Source organism: Dama dama, chromosome 32, assembly GCF_033118175.1.
Source record: "Dama dama isolate Ldn47 chromosome 32, ASM3311817v1, whole genome shotgun sequence".
Classification (NCBI taxonomy): domain Eukaryota; kingdom Metazoa; phylum Chordata; class Mammalia; order Artiodactyla; family Cervidae; genus Dama; species Dama dama.
In genome coordinates, this window is record NC_083712.1 from 22,231,028 (window position 1) to 22,258,334 (window position 27,307).

At 37.7% G+C, this 27,307-nt stretch overlaps 1 protein-coding gene across 9 annotated transcripts in view; it reads right to left on the reverse strand.

The window, feature by feature from the left end:
- The window catches only part of SORBS2 (sorbin and SH3 domain containing 2), a 173,719-nt gene that overhangs the window by 97,012 nt on the left and 49,400 nt on the right, over nt 1-27,307 (reverse strand). For all 9 annotated transcript variants that reach the window (XM_061134671.1, XM_061134669.1, XM_061134670.1 and 6 more), the window contains one exon: nt 714-763. In XM_061134671.1, the coding sequence (XP_060990654.1) occupies nt 714-723 (10 nt within the window). In that variant the 5' untranslated portion in view covers nt 724-763. The remainder of the gene's footprint in view (nt 1-713; nt 764-27,307) is intronic.

A 27,307-nucleotide genomic window follows, 5' to 3' on the forward strand; every position in this document is an offset into this window, starting at 1 on the left:
TTATTTTCTAAATACAGTTGAAAATTACAAAATTTCAACTTGCTTTCCAGAATTATTCAATACTGAATATAAGAATTTCAGGAGAAGGAGAAGGGGAAAATGTAAGCTAAAATAATTATATTATGGGGAAAAAATCATATGTATGTAGCAAGTACTACAAAATTTTTTTTACAATTAATCTGTATACAATATGGGGTTCAGAGCACCAGTGTTAAGCTATTTGGAGACACTGTTCTCACATCTAAAAATATAATATTTAAGACTCTAAGTGTATTATGTCTATTGATTAATTAAGCTGATTTCCTATGACGTTTTGGCACTACTCTTGCTGTCACGTAAAATGTTTATAGAATGGAGAATTTTAAATGTTCTCTCACTAGAGCAACCTGCCTATGAATTTACCCTCTTTTAAGTGAGAGTTTTCAAATGTATGCATTGAATGATATACTACCTTTTCCTAGGGTTTATAGGAGTTAATGTCATGATATAATTACAGAAAAAAAGGAGTAAGAACAGACAGCAAAACAGAAAATTCTACTTTTGATAGCTGTAAGATTGAAGTACAAAAACAAAGAAATCAAATAATGAATTTGACTATCTCAGAAACTCAGTGTCACATTTAGGATCAGCCAAGTGCTAAACTAATGATTTAGGGCCAAGATGATTTTTAGAGATTGAGGCTGAAGAGTTTAAAACTAACAGAGACAGCATACCTGTGTTCATTTTGACCTTGGAGGGTTTGTTATTTAAGTCTTCAGTTTTCCTGTAGAAAGAAAATGATGTATTAATTTGTTCACTAGCGTGGGGAGCAAAATATCAAGAAAGTGTTTTTCTTTGGTTTTGGTGTACCTGTGAGCTAATATCACATTATTGTTAGTCTTATTTAAATGTAAGTTTAATAAAGTGGGCAGAATTTATAATTCTATTCAAGTTAAACTTCAATTATTATTGGTCTTATTATCATAAACATAAACTCATGTTTTTGTTTAATGGTGATCGTTAATGGATGAAAATGGAGTAGGGTTTTCATGGTTAAAAATTAAATTGCTTTCACAAACGTTTATAGTAACAGTTTTTGTTCTCTAAGCCAGAAAGGATCATTGATGGTTATGTGCCCTCTTCCAGAATTTTAAAAAACACTCTGATACTTTGAAATCATTACTTTACATTATTCAGTTTATTGCATTATTTATTTTATTTGAGATTATTACTTTACATTATTTAATTTATTATATTCAATTTATTATTGAGTTAATTTATTACCAGGGAATATTTAATGTATTTAAGCAATGTACTTGCTTGTATTTTGAGCAAGTAATCAAAGGTAAGATTCATCTATTTTTACTAAAGTGAAAGAAATAAATGATGACTACTAAATTCCCAGTTCTGTTTCAGCATCAGATGTGGTGGTTTTCCCCATTGGAGCGCTTGCTGTATGACAGCTGAGATTAATTTATTGGAAATGGTTGGGAAAATGGTGCTTGTTGTAGAAAACAAGTTTCAGAATATTTACAGTATTGTTTGATGTGTAAGATGACTTAGTTCTTTCCCTGGCATACTCTCTGAGCCCACTTTTAGAGTTTCTTATTTCTCTATACCCTGGTAACCAAAGTGAAAGGATAAGCTCTTCAGGAAGCAATTCTTCTAAGGGGAAGAGCTCTCTGAAAGTTGTTTAACCCTGGTCACTTTGCCTTAGCTCCTGAGTAGGGCCTATTGTCAATGAACATGAACTTCCCCTACACTACACATTGAGTTTCCATGTACATTAGCACTCTAATATCTGATAGGTTAAAAAAAAATTATCTATACCTCATGGATCAGTAAATAATAATAAAATTAAAATGTCCAATTGGGAAGACTGGACAGCTACATCAAAAGAATCAGCCTGGGCTACTTTCTCACATCATGTGCAACAATAGATTCAAAATGGATTAAAGACATATATATACAACTTGAAACCATAAAACTTCTAGAAGGAAATAGAGGCAGTATGCTCTTTGACACTGGCCTTAGTAATATTATTTTTGGATTATGTCTCCTCAAGCGAGGGAAAGAAAAGCAAAAATGAACAAGCAGGACTACATCAAACTAAAAAGCTTTTGCCCAACAAAAGAAACTGTCAACAAAATGAAAAGACCACCTACTAAATGGAAGAAGATATTTGCAAATAATGTATCAGATAAGGGATTAATATCCAAAATATACTAAGAATTCATACAACTCAGCATCAAAAAATCAAACAACCCATATAAGAATGGGAAGAGGGTTTGAAAAGCCTTTTCCCCCTAGAAGACATACAGCTGGCCAACAGGCACATGAAAAGACACACACCATCACCAATCCTCAAGAAAATACAAATCAAAACCACAATGAGATATCACCTCACACCTGTCAGAATAGCTGTTATCAAAAAGACAACAAATAACAAGTGTTGGCAAGGATATCAAGAAAAGGGTATCTTGTGCACTACTGGTGAGAATATAAATTGTTGCAGCCACTATGGAAAAGAGTATGGAGAGTCCTCAGAAAATTAAAAATAGAACTAGCATAAGTTCCAGCAATTTCACTCCTGCGTATTTATCCAAAGAAAACAAAAATACTAATTAGTAAAGATACATGCACCCCTATGTTTGTTGCAATGTTATTTACAATAGCCTTTTCATACTGTTCATGGGGTTCATTGGAAGGACTGATTTTGAAGCTGAAACTCCAATACTTTGGCCACCTGATGCAAAGAGCTGACTCATTTGAAAAGACCCTGATGCTGGGAAAGACTGAGGGCAGGAGGAGAAGGGGACGACAGAGGATGAAATGGTTGAATGGCATCACCGACTCAATGGACACGGGTTTGGGTAGACTCTGGCAGTTGGTGATGGACAGGGAGGCCTGGCGTTCATGGGGTCGCAAAGAGTCAGACACGATTGAGTGACTGAACTCAACTATTTACAATAGCCAAGATATGGAAGCCACCCAAGCACCCATCCATAGATTAATAAAGAAGATGTGGCTTACATGTGCAATGCAATATCACTTAGCCATAAAAAAGAAGGAAATCTTGCCATTTGTGACAATGTGGATGGACCTAGAGGATATAAGTGAGTAAGTCAGGCAGAGAAAGACAAATAGTGTGTGATTTCACTTATATGTGAAATTGAAAAAATAAGATAGGGAATTCTCCGGTGGCCCAGTGGTCCACACTTTCACTGCTGACAGCATAGGGCTAATCCCTGGTCTGGGAACTGAGATCCCGCAAGCCCACATGGCGAAGCAAAAAAAAAAAAAAAAATTTAAATAAAAAAAAACAAAGCAAATTAACAAATGTAACAAAACAGAAACAGAGTCACAGATACAGAGAACAAACAGGTGGTTGCCAAAGCGGAGAGGGTGGCTGGAATAGAGAAATAGGTGAGGGACATTAGAGGTACAGACTTCCAAGCAGCAAAATAAAGGTGTCATGGTATGAAACGTACAGTGTGGGGGATATAGTCAATAATTATGTAATATCTTTGTATGGGGATAGATTCATAACTAGACTTAATGTAGTGATTATTTTGAAAGGTATAGAAATATCGAATCACTACGTTGTATAACAGAAGCTAATAACTATATTGTAAGTCAGTTATACCTCAGCAAATAAACTAACAAACAAACTCATAGAAAAAGAGATCAGATTTGAGGTTGCCACTGGTAGGTGTAGGGGAAACTGGATGAAGACAGCTAAAAAGTACAAACTTCCAGTTATAAGTAAGTATTAGGTATGTAATGTACATGATAAATATAGTTAACACTGCTGCAATTATATAAGAAAGTTGAGAGGAAATCTGAACATTTCTCAGCACATTGAAAAATATATTTTTTTCTATTTCTTTAATTTTGTATCTATATAAGATGATGGATGTTCACAAAACCTACTGTGATCATTTCCTGATGTATGTAAGTCAAATCACTTTGTTGTTTATATTAAACTTATACAGTACTGTATGTCAGTTATATCTCAATAAACTGGAAAAAAGTTAATTTAAACCTACAAAAAATTTTAAAATTTGGATACTGGCTAAATAAAATGATACCTTCTCCCCCAGGGTAGAGGGAAAATTTGAGAAATAAATCAGCATGAAAACAATACACTCAAATGATATGAGATGTACATATGAGCCAAGAGGAGAAGGATTTTACCTTTTTTATGCCTACATTCAATTACTAATATCCTGGTACTTGTCCTAAGTTTCTTCAATTGTGTCTGACTTGTTGCAACCCCATGGACTGTAGCCCATCAGGCTTATCTGTCCATGGGATTCTCCTGGCAAGGATACTGGAGTGGGTTGCCATTTTCTTCTCCAAGATCCTGGTACTCAATGAATACTACATAGCAGTGAATATATAGAATAGATAAAATGACAGTACTGATGTTCACCCCAACTTAATTTTTAGAGCTATACACTAAAAACAACACAGGTGACATCCTCATTACGTAGTGTTTTGGTATCACCTGACTGTGTTTAGTGTTACATTCTTGCCCATCCACCCTGAAGGATACTGCAGCTGCCACATCCAGGTTCGAGAGAGTCATGACATTACACTGAATTTTACTGTAAAATTTCACGTCAGTTGACTTTAAATAGTGATTGCAGGACACTTTATTATGATGAGTTTTAACTTGTTTTTCAGCTAGTATAAATAAAGAGGCAGGGTTCTATTTTCTTTTTCTGAATACAAAAATAAACGTGGTACATAGCTAAGGAGCTCAACTCTGCAGCCTTAATACCGCCTGGATTGAGGGAATGCCAGTGAAGTCAGGGAAGAACGCAGTGGTCAGTGCAGGAGCCTTGAGAAAGCCCCAGATGTATTTATTTTAATGTCTCAGTAGCAAAAACTCCTAATATGTTAACCTTAAATGGGCAAACTAAATAGAAAGGAGAAGCCTCAGGGGATGTCTGTGACCAAGGCTGAAGCAACTGCTAAAACAAGAAGGAATAAACAAGCCTGCAGAAAAATGAGGACTGGAAAGACATTTCCCCAGTTCTATTCATCACTTCTTTTCAAAACACTTGATGTTTAAAGCTGTTTTAAGTTTTTCAAGTGGGAGGGGACATAGGTAAACCTGTGGCTGATTAATGTTGATGTTTGGTGGGAACCAACACAATACTGCAAAGCAGTCACCCTTCAAATAAATAAATTAAAAAAAAAACAAAACACGGTTTTAAGTTTTAAAACTGAATCACAAAGACAGTGTTTGAACTGGGATAGTAATAATTGCTACTGAAAACATCAAACTGAAGGAAGGTTAGTTCTCAAAACATGAAACCTGCTACTATAATAATGTTTTGATAACAAGTTTAGGGAAATAATTATCAGCATTTGTTGTTTGAATTCAAATGCTGATATTTACAAAGTATCTGACACTCAAAAAGTAGAATAGGATTATTGGGAACAAAGAAAGGTGCCAAAAATCCTTGAGCTTGTCATCTTTAAAGTGAGGTATCCTGTTACTTATAGATGTAATTTGTGAGGGTTTTTTTTTTTTTTAACTTCACATTGTTTTAGATGTCAAAATGTGAAATGACTAACTTCCTAATCAGGAAAGACATTTTCCCAGTTGTTAAAAGAAGAGTCACAGTGATTGAGCTCTGCAGAAGAACCCGAAACCCAAGGCTTCTTTGGTGACTAATAAAAATAAAAATGCGTGATTTGATTTCCATTATTTGTGCTAAAGCCATTAACAAGTCTACAGCTGAGAGCTCTCTTTAGACAGTTAGAACTAAGGCGAATCTAATCTCTTTTGTTCTGTTCTGAAAAAGTGCCTTTGATGGTACTTACATAACAAGCACAGATTATTCTGGAAAGCATTGAATTCCTAGAGTGTTTACTTGCTACTAGGAGAGACAGTATTTCAAGTATTCTCTTAAATTGGAATTATACTAGGGCCAAGACTATGAAAACTGACCATAAAATGGAGGCTACCTTGAACCTCAGCAGATAATCCACAGAGCAAAGACCTATCTGTGCATTCGAGTGTCAGAATGATATTCAACAGGTGGTATGGAGCTATATTTCCTTAAAGTCAGTTCTTGCTGAAGTTTTTATATAAAAGGCAACACAAAGACTTCCTTGGTGGCTCAGATGGTAAAGAATCTGCCTGCAATGTGGGAGACCTGAGTTCAGTCCCTGGATTGGGAAGATCCCATGGAGAAGGAACCTACTCCAGTATTCTTGCCTGGGAAATCCCCTGGAGAGAGAAGCCTGGCAGGCTATAGTCCACACAAAAGAGGTCACAAAAGAGTCTGACACAACTTAGCACTAAATAACAACAACAACAATTTGTACATAGCAGTGGATTTGTTTTTCTCCTAGGTCAGAGGGCAACGACATAATTTTGTGGCTATGGTCTCTTAATTTCCCTTGAATTCCTTTCAATTATCAGATCTCTCTCTCTCTCTCTCTCTCTCTCTCTTTTTAACGGATCAGAGTAGTCTTTATTTCCAACATGACAGCAGATTGGGTCATTTAAGCTTTGAATGAGGATCTTAAGATGTTTGATCGCTCATTCCTGGGCACCAACATGACTTTGTGCTTGAATTCTTTTGATTATCGGGCATTCCATTCTGAAGAGGAGCAGGGTCAATGCCTCTCCTCAGTTTTGCCCAAGAATTCTGTGTTAGTTATGTTATTTTTGTAGACTTGAATTTAAGCACCAAGGCCAGCCGTACAACTATGGACTACATTTTAGCTCAGTTAATATGAGGATTTTAAGACTGGAGCCTGAAAGATTTTCCATGGAATAATTTTAATCCAGTAAATTGCTAGGTTATTTTTAAATTATTCTATTCAGAGTTCATATATAATTCAGAAGGTAGGACACACAACGTGGTGGGAAAATACTGAGGAATGTTAGATTTTTTTTAAAGAGAAATATTCTAAACACAAGAATAAAAATATGGTGCATATTAATTTTATGCACCAGAGTTTAGCCTGAATTTACTTTGAAATGGGGTCATATGTAACCATTCTTTCTGCATAAACTACCCTGAGTGGTCAATGCATTTCTTTCTCTCTGTGGAAAGATTAGCAGTATTCATAACTGCCAAAGGATTTCACTCTTCAATTATAGCCAAAAGACATAATTTAAGTTGTTGACATATATCCTTTCTACTGTATTAATAGGCTGCCTTGAAATGTTCACAGGAAATCCCCCAAGTTGTTTATTATGTTCTTTACAATCCCTGAGCTTAGATAAATGAGAATCCACGTCAACCCCTTTTCTGAATGGTTTCTCTGAGTTGACAGCCAGTCTATGATGCCAACTCGGGGGCTCCTTTGCCTCTGAGTGGGTGGCACAGATCATCTCAGTCAATAATGAGGGCACAGTTGTCCCTGCTCACCCTCCATATAAGAACTTAAATCCCTCTGAACAGTCCTGAATGAATGCTGCCTAAAGATGGGTCCTTAGTATGCTGACGCCAAATTACCCATAGCATTCGCACATGAATGCTGGGGTCAGAACACATTTAGCGTCATTTCATAGGAATAAGACAAAATCATTATTGTGAACAGTGATGAACAAAAGGACATGAGGTCATTGATTATTTTCATAAAAGTACAGTGTTCTTTTTCATTATACCAAATATCATTATACCTGGAAAAATTTCCTGAAGACTCACATATTATAGGTGAACTGAATGGTTCAAGAATAGGTCTTGAAGTCAAGTGGACCTGTATTCAAACCCAGTTTTGCCCACATGTTTTTCAAGGAAACTAGCAATTTTATTTCTGAGACTTTACAATGCAAGCTAGTCCAAATATGTACAGATTTTCCTTAAAAAGTATGCTAGTTCAAAGTCAATCCTGGTAGATAATTTTCTTCCTGATGCTATTCCAAAGTTCCAAAGTCTGTAATTTACTCTCTTATTTAATGATAAAAGAATATTGGTTTCTTTTTGCACTAAACGGTCCAGTGATTTAATATTGCTCTAGTATCCTACTTTCATGATATATTTTACTTTTATAGTACTTAAGAATGATTATAGAATACATCTAAGTACTTACAAATGCATTTTTTCCTAAGTCAAAGTTATTGATCAACTTGATGGTATAGTACTAGGAAATTTCTGTTGGTTTCTATTCTGTAAATCAAAAGCCAAATGTATTCCTAATGAAAATAAACCAGAACCCTAATGTGGACCTGGTAAGTCAGACACATCATCAAAGAGACATGTAAAGAATTAGACTATAGAAACACATGTTATAGGTGAACTGATAGGTCTTGAAGTCAAGTGGGCCTGGATTCAAACACAGTTGTGCCCATTTGCAGCCATCTAAATAATTTATTCGCTCAGTGGTGTCCAACTCTTGCGACCCCATGGACTATAGCCCACCAGACCTCTCTGTCCATGGAACTCTCCAGGCAAGAATACTGGAGTGGGTTGCTATTTCCTTCTCCAGGGGATCCTCCCAATTCAGGGATTGAACCTGGGTCGGTCTCCTGGATTTCAGGCAGATTCTTTACGGTCTGAGCCATCAGGGAAGCCCTTAAAAATGATTTGTAGCAACATTACTACCATCTGCAGCAGCAGCAACAGCAGCAGGATTAAACACCTTCCCCCACTGTTGTGAACCATCCCCAGATTGGTTAACTGGCATCATTCCCATTCACCAATATTTTGAGTATTTTGAGACAGACCTTTACCTTTGATTGAGTTGTTTGAATGTAATCAACACTTTCCTGAAAATACACAGGCTTTATTTTATTGCTTTAGATTGAACTAAGCCACCACAGTCTATAAAGTTAATTTGTGTGTATTTTCCCATTACTCAATTATTCCATGCCCAACTTAGTGACATATTGGAATTGAAAAGGAATTCTGCTTTCCAGGCAGCTTTTCTTTCTTCCTTAAACAGAGCCTTCTTTTAACTGAGATTCTCCCCATGCCCTCTGCCCACTGCAGTGAATAAGAGGAGACAGACCCAAATAAATATCTGAATCAAACACTAGCCTCTTGCCCCAGTGAAGTCTTTACCACTGAACCAAAGGGGAAGTGACACTTAAAGGTTGTGACAATCAGCTTTAAAAAAAAGACTTTCCATTATCTTTGACAGCTTATAACCCAAGGTGATGGTTGGAGGAAAGAGATGTCTATTAAATGTCACATAAAGAATTGTGTGGCAAATTGCAGAGTGATAACATCCTGATGACAGCCATCCTTGTTTATTTCACTAAGCAAATGTGTCTCCCCTGCCATCCACCATTGCAGAGAGTACCATAAATTTCTACTTTGAGAAGAAAATCTATGATCTTTTAAAAGAAACACTTCTTTCTGATTTGAAAGAAATAAAAGCCTCTATTTGCAGATGATTTGATATCACATATGAAAACCCTAAAGTTTCTACCAAAAAACTGTTAGAACTATAAATTAACTTACTATAGATGCAGGATACAAAATCAGTGTGCAAAAATCAGTTGCATTTCTATCCACTAATCACAAAATATCAGAAAGAAAGATTAAGAAAATAATTCCATTTACAATTACATAAAAAAGAACAAACTACTTGGAATCAATGAAACCAAGGAGGTGAAACACTTGTACACTAAAAACGGTAAGACATCAGTGGAAGAAATGGAAGAAGGTATGAATAATGGAAAGATATTTCATGCTCATGGCTTGGAAGAATATTGGTAAATGTCCGTACTTCCCAAAACAATCTATAGGTTCAAAGCAATCCCTACCAAAATTTCAATGGCATTTTTCACAAATAGAAAAGAAAATTCTAAAATTTGTATGGAATCACAGAAGATCATGAATAGCCAAGGCGATCTCGAGAAAGAAGGACAAAACTGGAGACATCGTACTTCCTGATTTCAAACTCTATTACAAAGCTATAAAATTAAAAAAAAAATATGGTATTGGCCTTAAAAACAGACACACAGACCAATGGAACATAATAGAGAGCCCAGAAATAAACCCATGCAAATATGCTCAGTTTATCTATGACAGAAGAGCCAAGAATATATGATGGGGAAAGGATAGTCCCTTCAATGGTGCTGGGAAAACTGGACAGCCACATGCAAAAGAATAAAGCTGCACGCCTATTTTACCCCATACACAAAAATCAACTCAAAATCCATAAAAGATCTGAATATAAGGTCTAAAACCATAAAAGTCCCAGAAGAAAATACAAGGCATAAGCTTGACTTAGGTCTTCGCAATTTTTTTTTTTTTGTATTTGTCAACAAAAGCACAAATACACAAGTAAGAGTATATCAAACTAAAAGCTTCTGCACAGAAAGGAAATCATCACAGAAGGAAAAGACAGCCTGCAGAATGGGAGGAAGTACCTCCTAGTCATATATCTGATAAAGGGCTAATATGCAAAATATATAAAGAACTCCTATAAATCAACTGCAAAAAGCCAAAAGTCAAAAAAGACCAATTTGATTAAAAAATGAACAGAGGAACTGAATAGACATTTTTCAAAGATGGACATACAATGGCCAACAGGTACATGAGAAAAGTGTTGAACATTACTAATTATCACGGAAATGCAAATCAGAACTACAATGAGATTTTTGCTTCACACCTGTTAGAACAGTTACTATCAAAAAGGCAAGAGATAACGAGTGCTGGTGAAATGTGGGGATAAGGAAACCCTTGTGTGCTGTTGGTGGGAATAAACTGGTGCTAGTACTACAGGGGAAAATATAGAGGTCCCTCAAAAAGTTAAAAATAGAACTACCATATGATCCTGGAATCCCACTTGAGGGAATATATCCAAAGGAAATGAAGATAGACTATGGAAGGGATACCTACACTCCTGTGTTCACTGCAGCATTATTCACAGTAGTCAAGACTTGGAAGCAACTTAAGTGTCTGCCAACTGATGAATGAATAAAGATGTGGTGTATTTACACAATAAAACATTATTCAAGTGCGAGGAAGAAGGAAGTATTGTCATTTGTGACAACATGGATGGGCCTTGAGGGCATTATGCTAAGCAAGATAAGTCAGACAAATACTGCATGCTATCACTTATATGGGGAATCTAAAACAGAAAAAAAAAAAAAAAAACCACACACAAAAAACGTCAAACTCATAGAAACAGAGAGTAAGAAAGTGGTTGCCAGGGGCTGGGGGTCAGGGCAGGGAAATAGGGAGAGGTTGGTAAACTGGTACAAACTTTGAGCTGTCAGAGGAATAAGGTCTGAGGATAATGTATGACATGGTGACCGTAGTTGGTAACAATGTATTGCAGAATTGAAATTTGCTGAAAGTAGAGGGCTTCCCTCCTGGCTCAGTGGTAAAGAACCCACCTGCCAATGCAGGAGGTCCCTGGGTTGGGAGGATGCCCTGGAAAAGGAAAGGGGAACCCACTCCAGTATCCTTGCCTGGGAAATCCCATGCACAGAGGAGTCTGGCCAACTGAAGTCCATGGGGTTGCAAAAGAGTCAGACAGACTTTGTGTGTAAACAACAACAGAGAGAATAGAATCTAAATATTCTCAACAAAAAAAGAAAAGATTAATATATGTAATGATGGATGTGTTAACATATGGAGAGAATCCTTTTACAGTGTACACGTGTCATCTCTATGTACACTTGCAATATCTTACAATTGTATATGTCAATTATAGCTTCCATAAAGTTGAAATTTAAAAATGTTAATTATAGTTATGTTCAATGTAAAAAAACAAAAGAACCATATTTTTAAAAAATTTGAACTTTGAAAATTTTCCTGTTTTCAAAATTAAAAAAACATTATTTATCAAAGTATAATTGATTTACAATATTGTGCTAATTTCTGATGTACAGCAATATGACTGAGTTATATACATATATACATTCTTTTTAATATTGTTTTCTATTATGGTTTATCCTGGGATATTAAATATAATTCCCTCTGCTATCCGGTAGGATCTTGTTGTTTATTCATAAATTTCCTCCTATTTTTATTTTAAACCTTTCATTTTAATTTTTATACACTGATATCACAAGTTAGCAGATATAAAAGGAAATTAAATAATCTAGTTTAGTTTTGTATATATCATATTTAGACTTCAAGTGGAAGCAAACATTAAATGCTGTGGTAGTAAAGAAATATCATTTTATGTGTGTTTTATTTTTTAAATTTCAACTTCTGAAAAGGACCTGGGATCAGTCATTTCAATTTTTGAGATTAGGCTTTTAGGGATAAGAGAAATGACGGCTCCAAGATCAAATAGTAACAAGTTGACACTCAAAAATGACAGCTCTCCTGACAGTGAAGAAAAGGCATCTCCTTTTAAGACAGCTTCAAATGTAATTGAAATCAAGCTGCTTCCCCTCAACACATTACAGTTAATTATAATACAGTACATTAGGCATAGTGCCTAATTGAGTGCTGAATCCTACCTCTACGGCAGGGGCTAAAGGACAGACATATATGTACCTCCTACATATCAGGAGGTGTGGCAGATTCTACAAGTAAAACACAGACCTGGTTGATGAATAAGTAAGGACTGTTAACAGAGGACCATAGATTTATTCTTCTAGAACTAACATGGAAATAATGGTTGCTTATGACAAGGATTTCTTTTGCCCAACTACTGCACAAGCCTAAATAGACAGCTTTATTTAGGCGTAAGCCTAGATCAATAACTATTGCTTTTTTTTTTTTTTAAAGAAAACCTCAGAATTTTAAGTAAATATTTATTTGAACATATTTCCATGGCAATGTTATTTTATGAAATAACTACCTTTAAATAATCTGCTTATTGTTAATTGACTATTTAAGAGTCACATTTTTTCTTTTGATTGAACACACCTGCTTCCTGAACAGCTGAAATAATGTTTGCATAACTTAGCAAGGGCAAAAAGCCTGCTATATACCACCAGCAGTAATGCAAACCTGTGTGTGTGTGTGTCTCAGATATGACATGGTGAAACTCTATTTGCCACTGTATCTGGGATTTGAATTTGGGGGTGCTGGTGGTGGTAAGAACTTTGCTCTACTTTGGTCAGTTAACATTTCAATAATATTTCTCTTGCAAAGTTTATTTAGAATGAAAATATATCTCAAATCAGTTCACAAACATCTTAAGGTAACTGGACTAATTTGTGAAAATCCAAGGAAGAAAATAAGAGGCCATTGAAGGAAAATACTGCCTCTGAAGAAATCCTGAACTTATTAAAAGTTGAAACTTGGTATTTTTGCTGGAGTGGGTAGTTTATGACACTATTCACTGGAGCCAAAGAAAATAGATAATAAAGACAGATATCTTCTGTTTTCATTGTTAAAATTATTGACTTCTTATATCCAAATGTAATATTCAGAGTGCAAAAGTAGTACACTAGATCTTTAGCAAGAAATCTGGCAAAATGCTTCATGACATTTCTATGTACTAACGTGAATGTGTTAGATGGAATTACAGATGAATGAAAAATCATTTTCAGGAGCATCCTTCCCTGGCTGGGTGTTTTCAACATTTTTATTTTTGGGGAAAATAACTAGCATGCTTATCAGTTCCACAGAAGGCATATACCCAAGAGAGGACTAGGTAACGAGTAGAAAGACTTTATCTTAACAGGCTGAGTTAAACTTTAACAGGGATAAATAAAAAGTCTTGCAACTCTGCTATACCAAATTACTTCATGATAAGGTTGAAAAGATTGTTTCTCAAAACTTTGTCTGAAATATGTCTGTGAGCTTTAATGGGCTGTGAGCTCAGTGTGACACAGGGGTTTAAAAATGTGATTGTATCAATTAAAAATGAGCAGCAGTTGTAGAAATCAAGGAAGATTATGACCTCGCTTTTACGCTCATGTTGGCACCTCATGGCCTCAATTAAAAAAAAAAAAATGTCGTTCTTTTGGTTTTGTCCATGAGCCAGCCTGCTGCAGATGTGAGTGTCTCCCCGGATTTTAAAGGCTAGCCCTGAATGCTGAAGGGAAGTGGAGAGGCCTCTGAGTGATTCAGTGGAAAGTGCTGTCACGTGAGTGTTAGCAGCCATAAGAAAATTATTGACAGTGCCCTGATTTTCTTGTTTGTTTGTTTGTTTTTTCATCTCAGAAATCATCTCGGTGGCTTTTAGGATTAATACTTTTAAATTATTCACACTTAGGCTTTGCAGGGACAGGGAGAAGAATATGAGTTGTAACTCAAAGTTTCAGTATCCCTTAGGATGTACCTGAGGTTAAGAAACATGATATCCAGATGTTCCCTGGTGGCTCAGACTGCAAAGAATCCTCCTGCAGTGTAGGAGACACGGGTTTGATCCTTGGGTTGGGAAGATCCCCTGGAGAAGGGAATGACAACCCACTGCTGTGTTATGTCCAGATGCAACTATTTCTCAATGCTGGGTTTTTAACAATCTGGTTTACAACTCTCATCAGAAAGGATATAAATAACTCCATCCTTGAACTAAGGGCTTTAATAATTCTGCATTATACAACAAAACTGGAGCTGATATCTGTTACTCTTTTGCTCAACAAGATGCCAACTCAAATGACCTCACTTGCAGGTCTTACCCAAGTCACATGTTCCCAGCATTCTTCACTTTTTAATACCTAATATAGTCCTTCATACCCTGCCACTATTTAAAGCTAAAACTTTCACTCAATCCACCAAAAATAGGCAAAGAAAACAGCATACTTAAAACAGCATACAATTTATACTTAAACATTGGGGAACAGTGAAAATTATTTGAATAGAGATTTTGTCCTTTCATAACACCTTTGACACACTCGCTACATCTAGAAATGATTGGAATACTCTTTAAGATGATCGTTGGACATATTTTAACATACACAGTTAAAGTCTTATTTGATCTGCTCCTTGTTAGTCTTCCCTCCCCCCTTTTATCTATGGGAAGAAGTTCTCTACTTTCTTCCTTTTGAGTTTCAGCTGCTCTTTGAAAAGCAGAAAAGAGTTCATCTTGACTTTCCAATGGCCGGAGGATAGGAATTCTTTCAGGGCAGGCTGGGTTCCCCTCCAGGATCAGCTGTGGTGTGGGGTCATGATCTTAAGAACCCACCCTGGGCTTTTTGTGCACATCATATAGACTCTACTGTGAACTCCATCAGGTTCACAGACAAAGACTATGTAGTGAACACACCATGACAAAAACCTGATACTCCCTGACTTTAGCATCATTTCTTCTCTGTTGATGGAGAGCAGGAGCAGTCCTTCATTTCTCCTGCAACATTTGGAAACCTAGAAACTGTGTTGTGATCACGTGCCGTCATACTGAGTCTAGCAAATGTAGTTGAGGAGAGCGATCACACTTCTGTTTTCTAATGTGAGCTCATTCGGTTGGGATGTTGCCTGTCTGCCCTTCCTATGTCAGGGTGAGAAATGGAGCCCATCATATTATAATTCATGTCAGATTGTACACCTCAAACTTACAAAATGCTGTATGTCAATTATAACTCAATTAAAAAAAAGAGAAAATATAGCTCATATCAGGAGGGAGCCAAAAATAATGGGTGGACCAGAAAGTTAGCAACTTTCCATTTTGTGGGAGGGGCAACTTCAGAAATATATTAATACATATACAGTCATCAGTAGCTAGGAAGTGGCAGAGTCAGGATTCAACAACCCATGTTTCAGGGAACTTTCAGGTACATGCTCTTTAACATTCTCTCAAGGTCTTCCTTGTATGAAAGTGAGTGTCAGTATTTAGTCTTCTGTGTCTATATGTGCTTGGGCAAATCTCTGCACTTCTTGCTGCCTGAGTGTTTTAACTTATAAAATGCAAGGCTTGTTTTAAAATGCAAAAGCACATAAGGTCCCTCTGTGGTCTGAAATTTTCCTAAATCCAAAAAGGGTATGTTTAGTTAATTTATATTTATTGAAAGGCACAATCCAGTATCCTTACTAACATGACTGTATATGATATAAAGCAGAATCTTATTGGAAGTCAGCATTTTAATGACTCATTTACACATTAAAATTCGGAAAAAAAGATTTTGAAAGACCTGTATTTCTAGTAGCATCAGTATGTGATAGATGTGTATTAGTACGAGTCTGCGCCATCATCCCTGACTGCTTTCCTCTAGCTGTCCCGTTTACTTAAGTCCGGGAATGAGACCCATGGCACTTATTCTATATGACATGTCTTCCCATATTATCTCAAGTGTCTTTCAGTGGAGATGATCAATTTTAAGGTTTCACGTGGCCTAAAACAATTTCCATTTTATAAATGTACATCCAAAACAATTTGTATAAAAATAAAGTTCAGTCAATAAATTATCATCACCTTTTTAAAGCTTTTTCCATTATGGGTGGTGTGATGGTGTCAGGGACATTGAGAGTGAAAAAGATCATTGATTTGGGGGGTTTTCTGTTAGAGTTTGCAGTGGAAAAAACAGATAAGTCAAGAATGTGGTTTCAAATTCCAAATGTTACATTATTTTGCATATCTCGTATTTCCAAGAGTAAAGTCTGTTGACCTTTGAGGAAACAAAAGGCTGAAAGATCTCAGCACATTGTGTTCCAAACTAGTATTTTCATTACATTTTCTTACTGACTGAATCAGGCATGTCATCACTTGCTAAATTATAATAGCATGTGAAGTACAGTGGTATTTCACATGATTTTTCATGTGGAGGTTGCCATTATATGCTTTGGTTACTGTGGAAGTTTGACATCAGGCTCACAAACAAATTGCCAAAGTCTTATGACCCACAGAAATTTTAATCAGCCTGTTCCTCTTTTCAGAAGCTTTGGAATTAGACTGTTCACTTAGCATAAATTATGATTTTAGGATATTTGGTTATTTATATGGCAACTGTATAATATATGTGTTATTGAGTTACAGTTGTCTGAGAAAGAAAATTGACTTAAGGAGAAGGATGAATTAGCAACTGTTTATGAAGAAACAATTTATTTCCTTCAAAAACATAGATTAACTCTAGGTCCAGGAAATAATGCCAAAAAATGGGTTCTTTATTTTAATAAACACATAAGAATGACTTGTGCATGTGGCATCAATTTACATGTAGTAAATATTTCAAAAAAGGCTTATTTTATGTCGTGTAGGTATTTATTCTAGCATTTTCTTTAAGAACCTAGCTTTTAATATCATCAAAAGTAAATGCAGCCGAGACCTTCATCCAGTTATCCTCATTTGTAAATTGATACATTTAAGTTACATTTCAAATATACTTTATTTCCCACTTCATGCTGGGTTCATGATTATTCCCCTCTCCCCAAACCTCACCCCATTTTTAGCATTCCCTAACTCAGAGAATGTCTCCATTCATTATTCAATGCATTAATTCATTAATCAAAAAATTTGAAAGGCAGGCATTGTAGAAGCAGAACTTGGGGAAAGCTTGACCATTCCGTCTCTCAACTCTATGTGTTTGAAATTAAGAGGAGACATTTAGCCCTGGAAAGGACAGTATGCTTCTATTGCAGCCCCACAGGAAGAGATTTGGGTGTGAGAGGATAAGCATTTTTAGCTCTCTGAACTTTATGTGGGCCAAATACAGGTAAGGCATAATTTAACATCCAGCATCAGGAGTACATGAAGGTTAATGGTGACGCACGGATGAATATTATTGGTTCATGTACCTCTGACAGTAGTGAACCCTAAATGGGTGATCTTCCAGTGGTATATAAGTAGGGGGCAGCAAGCAGATAGTATCAGCTCTTTGTATCTAATTTACTGCTCCTTATCGCAACCAAACTTAGATCAACACAAAGCAAATCAGTAGTCCCTCAACTGACTTGTTAGTTATCTATTTTATACACAGTAGTGTGTGTGTGTGTATATATATATGACTTCCCGGGTGGATCAGGTGGTAAAGAATCTGCTTGCCATCCAGAGACCTGGGGTCAATCCCTGAGTTGGGAAGACCCCCTGGAGGAGTGTATATATGTCAATGTCAATCCCCTAATTCATCCCACCCATCCTTTCCGCTCTTGGTGTCCACACATTTGTTCTCTAATTCTTTGTTTCTCTTTCTGCTTTGCAAATAGGTTCTTCTGTCCCATTTTTCTAGATTCCATGTATAAAAGCAACATTATGTAACATCTGTTTTTCTCTTTCTGACTTCAGTCTGTATGACACGCTCTAGGTACATCCACATCTCTGCAGATTTTGATGTTGAAGGTATCACTGCTTGCCCCACCAGCCCAGTGGTGGCAGCTCTCAGATGCACTTGTCATGTCTCTCTACATCTTTGCATCGCTCTACATGACAATCAGAGGATACTCATCTTCTCAATCACCTTGCTCATCTTCAACCTCTTTTAAGGTGCCCATGTGTGTGCATGCTAAATCGCTTCAGTCATGTCCAACTCTTTGTGACCCCATGGACTGTAGCCTGCCAGGCTCCTCTGTCCATGGAATTCTCTAGGCAAGAATACTGGAATGGGTTGCCACGCCCTCCTCCAGGGAATCTCCCTGACCCAGGAATCGAACCTGTGTCTCTTACATCTCCTGCATTGGCAGGTAGGATCTTTACCATTAGCACCACCTGGGAAGACCCCTTTAAGAGGCCCAGGCTTACTCTATGCCTTGATACTTAAGGGCACAGTCTGGGCATTTGGTGGCTCTCAGGGAATCAAATAATGGTCTTAAGGCAGAGACAACTTGGATTCTCACTTCCTAGAGAAGATGTTCCTACATGAAGAGCAAGACAGTCATGGACCAGTAACACAGCATCCTCAACAATGAATGGACATTCTGGTAAGCGATGTGTCGCATGTCTGTCTTTAAGTTTACATATGTCACTACACAATAACTCATAATAAATTTATTGGGTCAAGAAAGACTTATGACATAAAATATCAGAGACAGGAAGCACAAATAGCATTTGATTCCTCTACCAGCACCAAAACCATCATCAGAGCCACCCTACATGGCTCCATTAAGCTCTTGTTCATCCTGATTCTGAAGGTTTATTCTCAAGAGGAAGAATGAGCCATCAGATGGATGAGTCACATTTTAGTTATAATCACAGGAACATTCAAAAATGAAATCATTTTATTCAGCTGAACAAATCTTATAAAAAGTAAATTACTTCATTTACCTTTGGCAAAAAGACTAGTTTAGCTATTTTGAGTTCTCCCTGGAATTATCTCACCCATTCTTTTCACCCTCTGTGACACCTGCTTCCATCTCTCCCCTTTCCCAGTGCTTTCCTGGTCACACCAATAAAACAGGAAAAAAGCAGGAAGCGTGGCGCTGACAACCTTCACATCGTCAGGGCAGGAGGGAAAAGGCCCCACAATCGGCAATCTTTTGAAAGCGAGCATCTTTCAAAGAAGCAAATACTTTCAAGACAGTTTAATATTTTAATCTTTATTGTTGCTTCTTTATACCATCTTTGAAAATCCAAACTAGAACATTATTTCTGGGTTTCCAAGCTTCAGCCGTATCTCTGTCTATCTCTACATGTGTTTGAGTATACACGCCTCTCCCTTCACTCCAAATTCTTCTTACTCCAAATTTTCAAGATGGAGTAAAAGTGTTTTCCCCTATATTTACTGTTTAAGTTCTTTCCCACACAGTGGCATGATGCCTGTGTTTTTATTATGGCTGTTAGTTTCCAGCACTTGAGTTGTTTTTGTTTCAGCCTTTATTTTCTGTGTAAGATACACAGCTGCTTCTGTGCTGTGGAAGCCCTCATCTTACGAGTTATGGATTTTGCGTTGCGCATTAGCGATGAGCGCTAATGATGAAGTGAGCATCACCAGTCTGCTGCCCACACTGTGTGGGAGGCAGGAAGGCCTGGCGGTGGAGATGCGGAGAGACCGTGGACCTGATGGGGCTGGGAGAAACCAAGCTCTTAGGGTAAACACTGAGGGACCCTAACAGATGCCAAACTGAGTCACAGCTCTATTCGTAAATTGCACATAGATCTATCCCCAACAAGGATCCTACTAATTAGACATTTGGAATTATTTTAAAACCAATGAAATAAATGCCTTCTACAACAAGATAGAATTATGTAACAGATCTCAACAACTTTTTATTACAGATATTTTTCTTCTCAAGTTTAGGTAGAGCAATTTGCAGAAATATACAGGTCTAACCAGCGTTTCCATTCACATGGCCTCTTGCTGTCCAGCCTCATCCAGGTGAGCTCTGAGGGTCAAAGCACCTGCTAACGAGGCAGAGCGGGGCAGCACATCTCTGGTGTCCTTGCACCCTTGTTTTGTGTTTTTACTGCCATCATCTTTTTGTATTATTTTGTTTGTTTGTTTGTTTCATCACAGTTGGGTTTATACTAAGCCCAAGCAAAATTCCCAGACTTAATGTTGGGGTTTAGGCAGTCATCCTTGAAACAGTAGCAGAGTAAAGTACGAATGTGTTTGAAAGAGAGACTGTGTAACTTAAAATTACAACTATTTGAAGATTCATAAATTTACTTCTCAAGCCCCTACCTGTCCTCAGCGTGCGAGGCTTGGAACATCACCTGCCTGTTGACCGTGTCCACTTGGATGTCCACCAGGCACATCACCCTGACCTTTCATTTCACCCTGTCACCCACCCTCTCCTCCTTTCACTTCTTCATAAACGGCATCACCATTTCAGTTGCTCAGACCAACAGCAGTGACATGATATTTGACTTATATTTTCTCTTACATCCCTGACCCTCATTTATGAGCAGACTCTACTATCTCTGCCTTCAAAATATATCCAGAATCCAAATGCTTTTCATCACCTTCTCCACTACAGCCTTTCACTTTAGTCTAAGTCTGAACTATTTCAGGAGGCCTGCGACTGGTCTCCTTTCATCTGCTTATACCACCTGCATTCTGCTGTCCCCAGAGTATTCAGAATGATCTCTCTAAAACCTGAGTGCTATCACTGAGTCCCAGGTGGAAACCCTCCAGGGCCTCTCATCTCCCTTGCTTACCATAGTCTACAGGGTCCTCCGTGTCCTGGGCCCTCACTCAACCTCAGGCTTCATGCTCCCACTCCCTCCCTGCTCTTTCTGCTCCAGGCTTGCAGACCTCCTCCCCGTGAAAACATATGCCAAGCTCAAATGGTCCCAGGACTTTGCCTTTGCCTGGAACACTCCCTTGGTATCTGCAGCCCTCTCCTTTAGCCCTTCGGGTCTAAGTTCAAATGCCCTGTTGTCAGAGAGAGCTTTCCTAACCATCCGTCACAGAATTCCCCCTCCACATTTCCTTTACCCTTTACAAGCCTTTTTCATCACAACCCTTCTTATCATCCCTCACCTTATGTTTGATTATTATCTCTTTCCCACTCCAAGAACATAAGCTCAGAAGACCAGGGACTTTTCTCAGGAGAATGTGATTCAGAGGCAGGAAGTTCAGTCATGGGGTGGAGGCTCCAGGGCAGTTCCACCAACACACCGGCCTCCTGTGGCCCCACATGGAGAAGTGCGGGGAAGTGATGAGCGCTGCAAATTCCTGAAATCAATCCCCCCCCCTTTACAGTTAATGCAAAGAGATAATCAAACATTACCTCTTAGGCAGCAGTGGGAGATTTTGCTGTTATGAACCGGAGTACAAGAAAAAGAGTGGACCAGATCAGTGTTTTATAATTGGATCAATAGAAACTCTAATCATTATTATTTGTTAATTGCTTCACTGTCATTATGCTGCAGCATCACACACATCAATACTGCCGTCTGTTCATTCTGAGCACCATTATTTGTCTTTGTTGTCTTCTCATGTGAAACTAGACAAACAGTCACCAATCAAGTTTGGACTCTGATCACGGGCATTGGTTCCAAACAACGCTGACGCAGTTCGCAGTTCGGTGAAATTTGGAATCAGTACCACTACTTCTGATCTTAACTTTCAAGTCTAAATGGGACAGGTAGCTACCACCTATCGTAAGTATAATGAAAAAATTACTTCCTTGGTGGGAAGAACCTTCATTATTTAATTGGCTGTATGGAGGATGTTCTATCTTACATTATCAAAACATCAAGTTTTGTTAAGGTTTTGAGTGGTGAGGTTTTGACTTCTAAAAAGAACACATTTGAATTTTTAACAGGTTATCTTTCCTTTATTTCTAAAGGAGTATCCCAAATAATGGGAGGGGCCAACAGGCTAGACTGTAGTATATTTTTGGTCAGTGTCTTACAAGTGAGCCTCAAAGCACCCCATAGCTAGACCGCAGATTCTATACTTGGTCTATTCATGGTTCATATCAGGTCAAATTGGAGTTTCATGGATACCCTAAGCTGGTGTCACGTAGAATGATGGCAGATTGTACAAGCTTAGTGTTTATTTAAATTTGCTTTAGGTCCTTTCCTCATCTGCACACAGAATGTATCCTGAAATTTGACAGAGATATGTTTTATAACAGCAATAAGTAATACTATCTTGCTACCTGTGTATTTCAAATGATTTTAGGTCTTCACTTACATCAGCTTCAGAACGTATGACTCTATGCCAAGATAAGGAGTTGTGTTTCTGGACTACAAGTTAAAGGCTTATAAGCCAATGTCAAAAAAAGAAAATCTACTTTACAGTGGCAGTTTTCAAGAAAGGTTCTAGGAAATAAGGTTTTCTGGTAGGTATACATGAATTCTTGGAAATAAAAACAAATGTACTTAATCATTAGCTTTACACTACTTTTGGAAAGCATGTCTGTATAATTTGTCTAAGTAGAGCAGTGCTAAGAGTAAAAGGGAGTGTTATTAATATTTATGCTGACATAACAGGCATAAATTGGAATTATCCCAGATAATAAAGCAAAAAAGGGACTTAACAAAATTCATTCTATTTTAATATTAACTTAGTCTCCAGCAATTTATAGCTTTTCAATCTAAGAAATACCCCTGCATTCTAAGAAAAAGATAATGCAGTTAAGAAAAGGCAGATAATGAGGTTAAAGGGACAGATGTAAAACAAAATAACTTTTCAGATTAAAGAAGAAAAATTATAATTTAGCCCAAATAATCAAGGTTAAAAAAAATGGGACTGAAATGTTAAAATCAGGAAAAATACTGGTAAAATAATTCTACTTTTTCCATAAGACCTAAGTTAGCAGGATTAAAAGACACTCCTTACACTTCAAAAAATTTTTTGATAAATATATATGAGACACCGTTTTATATAATGAGTAGAAAATTTCTGGGGATCAATAATTTGACCTATAAAGACTGAAAATGTAGACAGATTAGAATCCTCACAAGTTTGCATAATAGTGACAGTCCCATTCATGTTTCCCTCTTGACTTTAAATGGCTTAAAAGACAGAGATAATAAATAATAAATGAAAAATACCACATGCTCAACAGATAAATAATAAATACTAACCACTCATTAAATGTTTTTAGAATATCTAACAGAATATTTTAAAAAGAAGGCTGTTCATGCTCACTGAACAGTGTTCTATAATGTAACTCTACTTGGGATTAAAGTTGATTACGTATTTTTGTCTGGTCAGAACAGGAATACTTTTCTGTATAGAAAGCACAGCAAGAAACCTAAAAGATAACAGCCCTCTTCTTTCTCTTACTAAATAAAAATGGACTTAATTTCTACATCAGAGGATTTCATGGAAAAGGCTGGAAAGAGACATAATTTCTGTATCAGAGGATTTCATGGAAAAGACATGTTAGAACTAATGCTTATGATCCAAATTATGGGTATTTTCAAGAACCGTGTCGTCATTACCTTCTGCCCTTGGTTTCCAGACAGATTTGGGATTGGCACATGAGAATGCCTGCTGCTGGGGTGGGCTGGTGCTGCGATCAAGAGTTTGGGGCCAAGCCAGCTGGGTTAAAAGCCCATTCTACCATATCCCCAGATAACTTCAAGAAACATAACTTCTCCTCTCCTTGAACCTAACGGAGCTTCCACTCGATAAATAGGAGTGACAATAGTGCCAACCTTTTCGTGTTGTTTGAGGGTCCAGTGATTAATAAACATAAAGCGTGCAGACGTGGGTCTGGCGCATCCTGCCAGTAATGTTACTACTTACTAGCCCTGCTATGAAAAAGCGAGTGTTTCTTTGGTGTCGATTCCTGTGACTTAGCGGCTGACTCCTTCCAGACGAGGGTTTTTTTCTTGCATGGTCATTCATTCAGATGAATTCTCTAGTCAGATTTCCTCTTTTTATCAATTAAAAATTCGAAGGGAGTGCACTAACTCTTGGTTTGAAGAGCTCAAATGAATTCTCCGAGTCACAGTTGCTTCCTGGAGGCACAGATGGCTGAGTCAAATCTGCTCTGACGGCACCTTCGTTTGGCACACGGCGGCTTCCTCAGACTAACAAGGAGCCGATGTTGACTGACTGGTCTCATGAGCACAGCAGACTGTGGGGGCAGTTAACGAAGCCCCCACTGGGAGGAAACACCCGGGAAGGCAAGGCTGCCGTGACGCAGCCCAGTCCTAGGCGACAGATGTCCCTTCATACGGGAGAGTCGGGGAACAGGCGTCAGCAAAAGGGGAACCTGGAGCTGCAAAATGATCTTGGTGCCTAGTGACACTGCACTGCGATGAGATTATTTTCTTTTAACGACAACGAAAAAGATTATAAAACTCTTTCAGTGTCTTTCACATAAAACTGCTCACGCTTGGGATATTTTAGTGCCTGTTATTCCTGCAATATCATCAAAAACAAGTTCACTGTATCTGCAAGATATGGAGAAGAGTTAATGGCCAGGGCAGGAGCTCGGCTGGCTTCAAAGTTCAAAGTTATGTGCGCTCCGGCTCAGCCACACAAATTATTCCCTGGGAGTAATCTTCAGTGAGTTGCTAGGAGATGACCGGTTTATGTTTTCCTTTGATTACAGGGCATAACTGCCCCACTGTCAGAATGCCAAAAGTTAAAAAAAAAAAAGGCAGTGATTGCTTAAGGATCATTTTTTCCTGTAACTTGCACTGAGGTATTGAAGCCTGGACCATTTTGCATGAAGAGAGGAGGGTAAGGGAGCCATGATAATGAATGTAGTAGAATCTTAAGAATTGTTATCTGAGCAGGGCCAGTAATAGTTGGCATAGTATGGTTGGCATGTCACCAATGTTTGATACATATTATTTGTTTAATCAAATGGAATCATAATTTTTAGTAATTTCTTCAAAAATAGTATCATGCATAGGTACGGTAGGAGGCTTATGTCTTAAAAGAAGTGCTTATACATACATGAAGGAGCATAACACGGGTCAAAAGAGATACAGAGTCACAAACTGAGGAGGACAATTAGCTCAAGCCTCTGGATTGAAGTAAAATAAAAAGAGGGAAGACTATAACCCTTCTGGCCCCAAGACTAGGGCCCATTTCATTATGCCACACTGTCCTCTGTACATACTGTATATATATAGATATATATGCTATGAACTCTAGAATTCTTTTTCTATGAAAGCTAATATGTTATAGTGATTGAAACTGACAACTTGGTTTAAACAATGACTTACTCTTACTTCCCTGGGGCTCAGCTGGTAAAGCATCTACTTGCAATGCAGGAGACCCGGTTCGATCCCTGGGTTGGGAAGAGCCCTTGGAGAAGGGAATGACAGCCCACCCTGATATTTTTGCCTGGAGAATCCCATGGACAGAGGAGCCTGGCGGGCTACAGTCCATGGGGTCATAAAGAGTTGGACATGACTGAACAACTGTCATACATACTTATTAGCTGTGGGAGTTGGGGTGAATTAGTTACATGCTCTGTGCCTTGGTATCCACAGTCATAAAATGGGGGAAATACTAGTACATACCTCACAAGATCTGTGTGAGGATGAAAGGAAATAATATATGTAATATACTTAGAAAATAATAATATACTTAGAAAATAATAGTCCCTGGCACTAAGAATCATTAAGGAAATATGAACTATCAAAGAGCCTCTTGATGAAAGTGAAAAAGGAGAGTGAAAAAGTTGGCTTAAAGCTCAACATTCAGAAAACTAAGATCATGGCATCCGGTTCCATCACTTCATGGCATATAGATGGGGAAACAATGGAGACAGTGACAGACTTTCTATTTTCTTGGGCTCCAAAATCCCTACAGATGGTAACTGCAGCCAGGAAATTAAAAGATGCTTGCTCCTTGAAAGAAAAGCTATGAACAATCTAGAAAGCAAATTAAAAAGCAGAGACATTACTTTGCCAACAAAGGCTCATCTAGTCAAAGCTATGTGGTTTTTCCAGTGGTCATGTATGGATGTGAGAGTTGGACCATAAAGAAAGTTGAGTGCTGACAAATTGATGCTTTTGAACTGTGGTGTTGAGAAGACTCTTGAGAGTCCCTTGGACTGCAAAGAGATCCAAGCAGTTCATCCTAAAGGAAATTAGTCCTGAATATTCATTGGAAGGACTGATGCTGAAGCTGAAACTCCAATCCTTTGGCCACCTGATGTGAAGAATTGACTCATTTGAAAAGACCCTGATGCTGGGAAAGATTGAAGGCAGGAGGAGAAGGGGACGACAGAGGATGAGATGGCTGAATGGCATCACCGACTCAATGGACATTAGTTTGAGCAAGTTCCGGGAGGTGGTGATGGACAGAGAAGCCTGACATTCTGCAGTCCATGGGGTCACAGAGTCAGACACAACTGAGCAACTGAACTGAAGCTATCATTTTCACTATGTTTATGAGCATTATTCTATTGTTCCCAGAATACAGCTCATCACCACCCAAAAGTTAGAGAATCAGGTATATGAAACTTCAAAAGGTTGGAAAGCCACATGTTTAGATAATAGGGGTAGACTCACCAAAGTAGGAAAGTGTCAAGGAAGCAGAGAGAAAGCTAAAGTTTTCTTAAATCTCCTGTGTTGGTAGCTGCTGATTCTGTCACAGTAACAGTTACAAATTTAGTGTGTGCATACTCCAGGCTGCCTAAGGTTAGCTATATATTAGTCAGATTATGTGCACAAGGACATCTATGTTTATTCCACTTGAAAGTTATGTGGTCCTAGTGCACTTCTGTGGGGTCTGGGGGAATGTGGGATCCAGATTCTGTGTTGCTAACTGTGTGGAATATCTGTGGATTTCTCTGTGTCCTCATTTGCTAATGAAAGTCGAACTTTTAGACAATGTTTCCTAGATCTCCACAACTCATAATTTTCTGATCCCTCTTCGGAAGAGCAGTCCAGTACAATAATTTCTTTCACAGGTTAGCTCTAAGCAAATCTGCCCATGTGGAAACCCAGAATTATAAATCAAGAACAGTTAGATGATTTATTTTTGCTCTGCAAATGAGCAAATGCATGATCATATTCCATTACATAGCATGTTTGCCCAATGACTTTAAAAGAGAATTCGGTTTTCAAAAAATCAACTTGTCTGTTGTCTACTGCATCAAGAAAGGTGTGTCATAGAGTTGTTAAGTGTTGCATTTAAAAAACTCCTTTGGCAAATCATTTTCTTAGAGAGAGGTTACCAAACAAAGAAAAAAAAAAG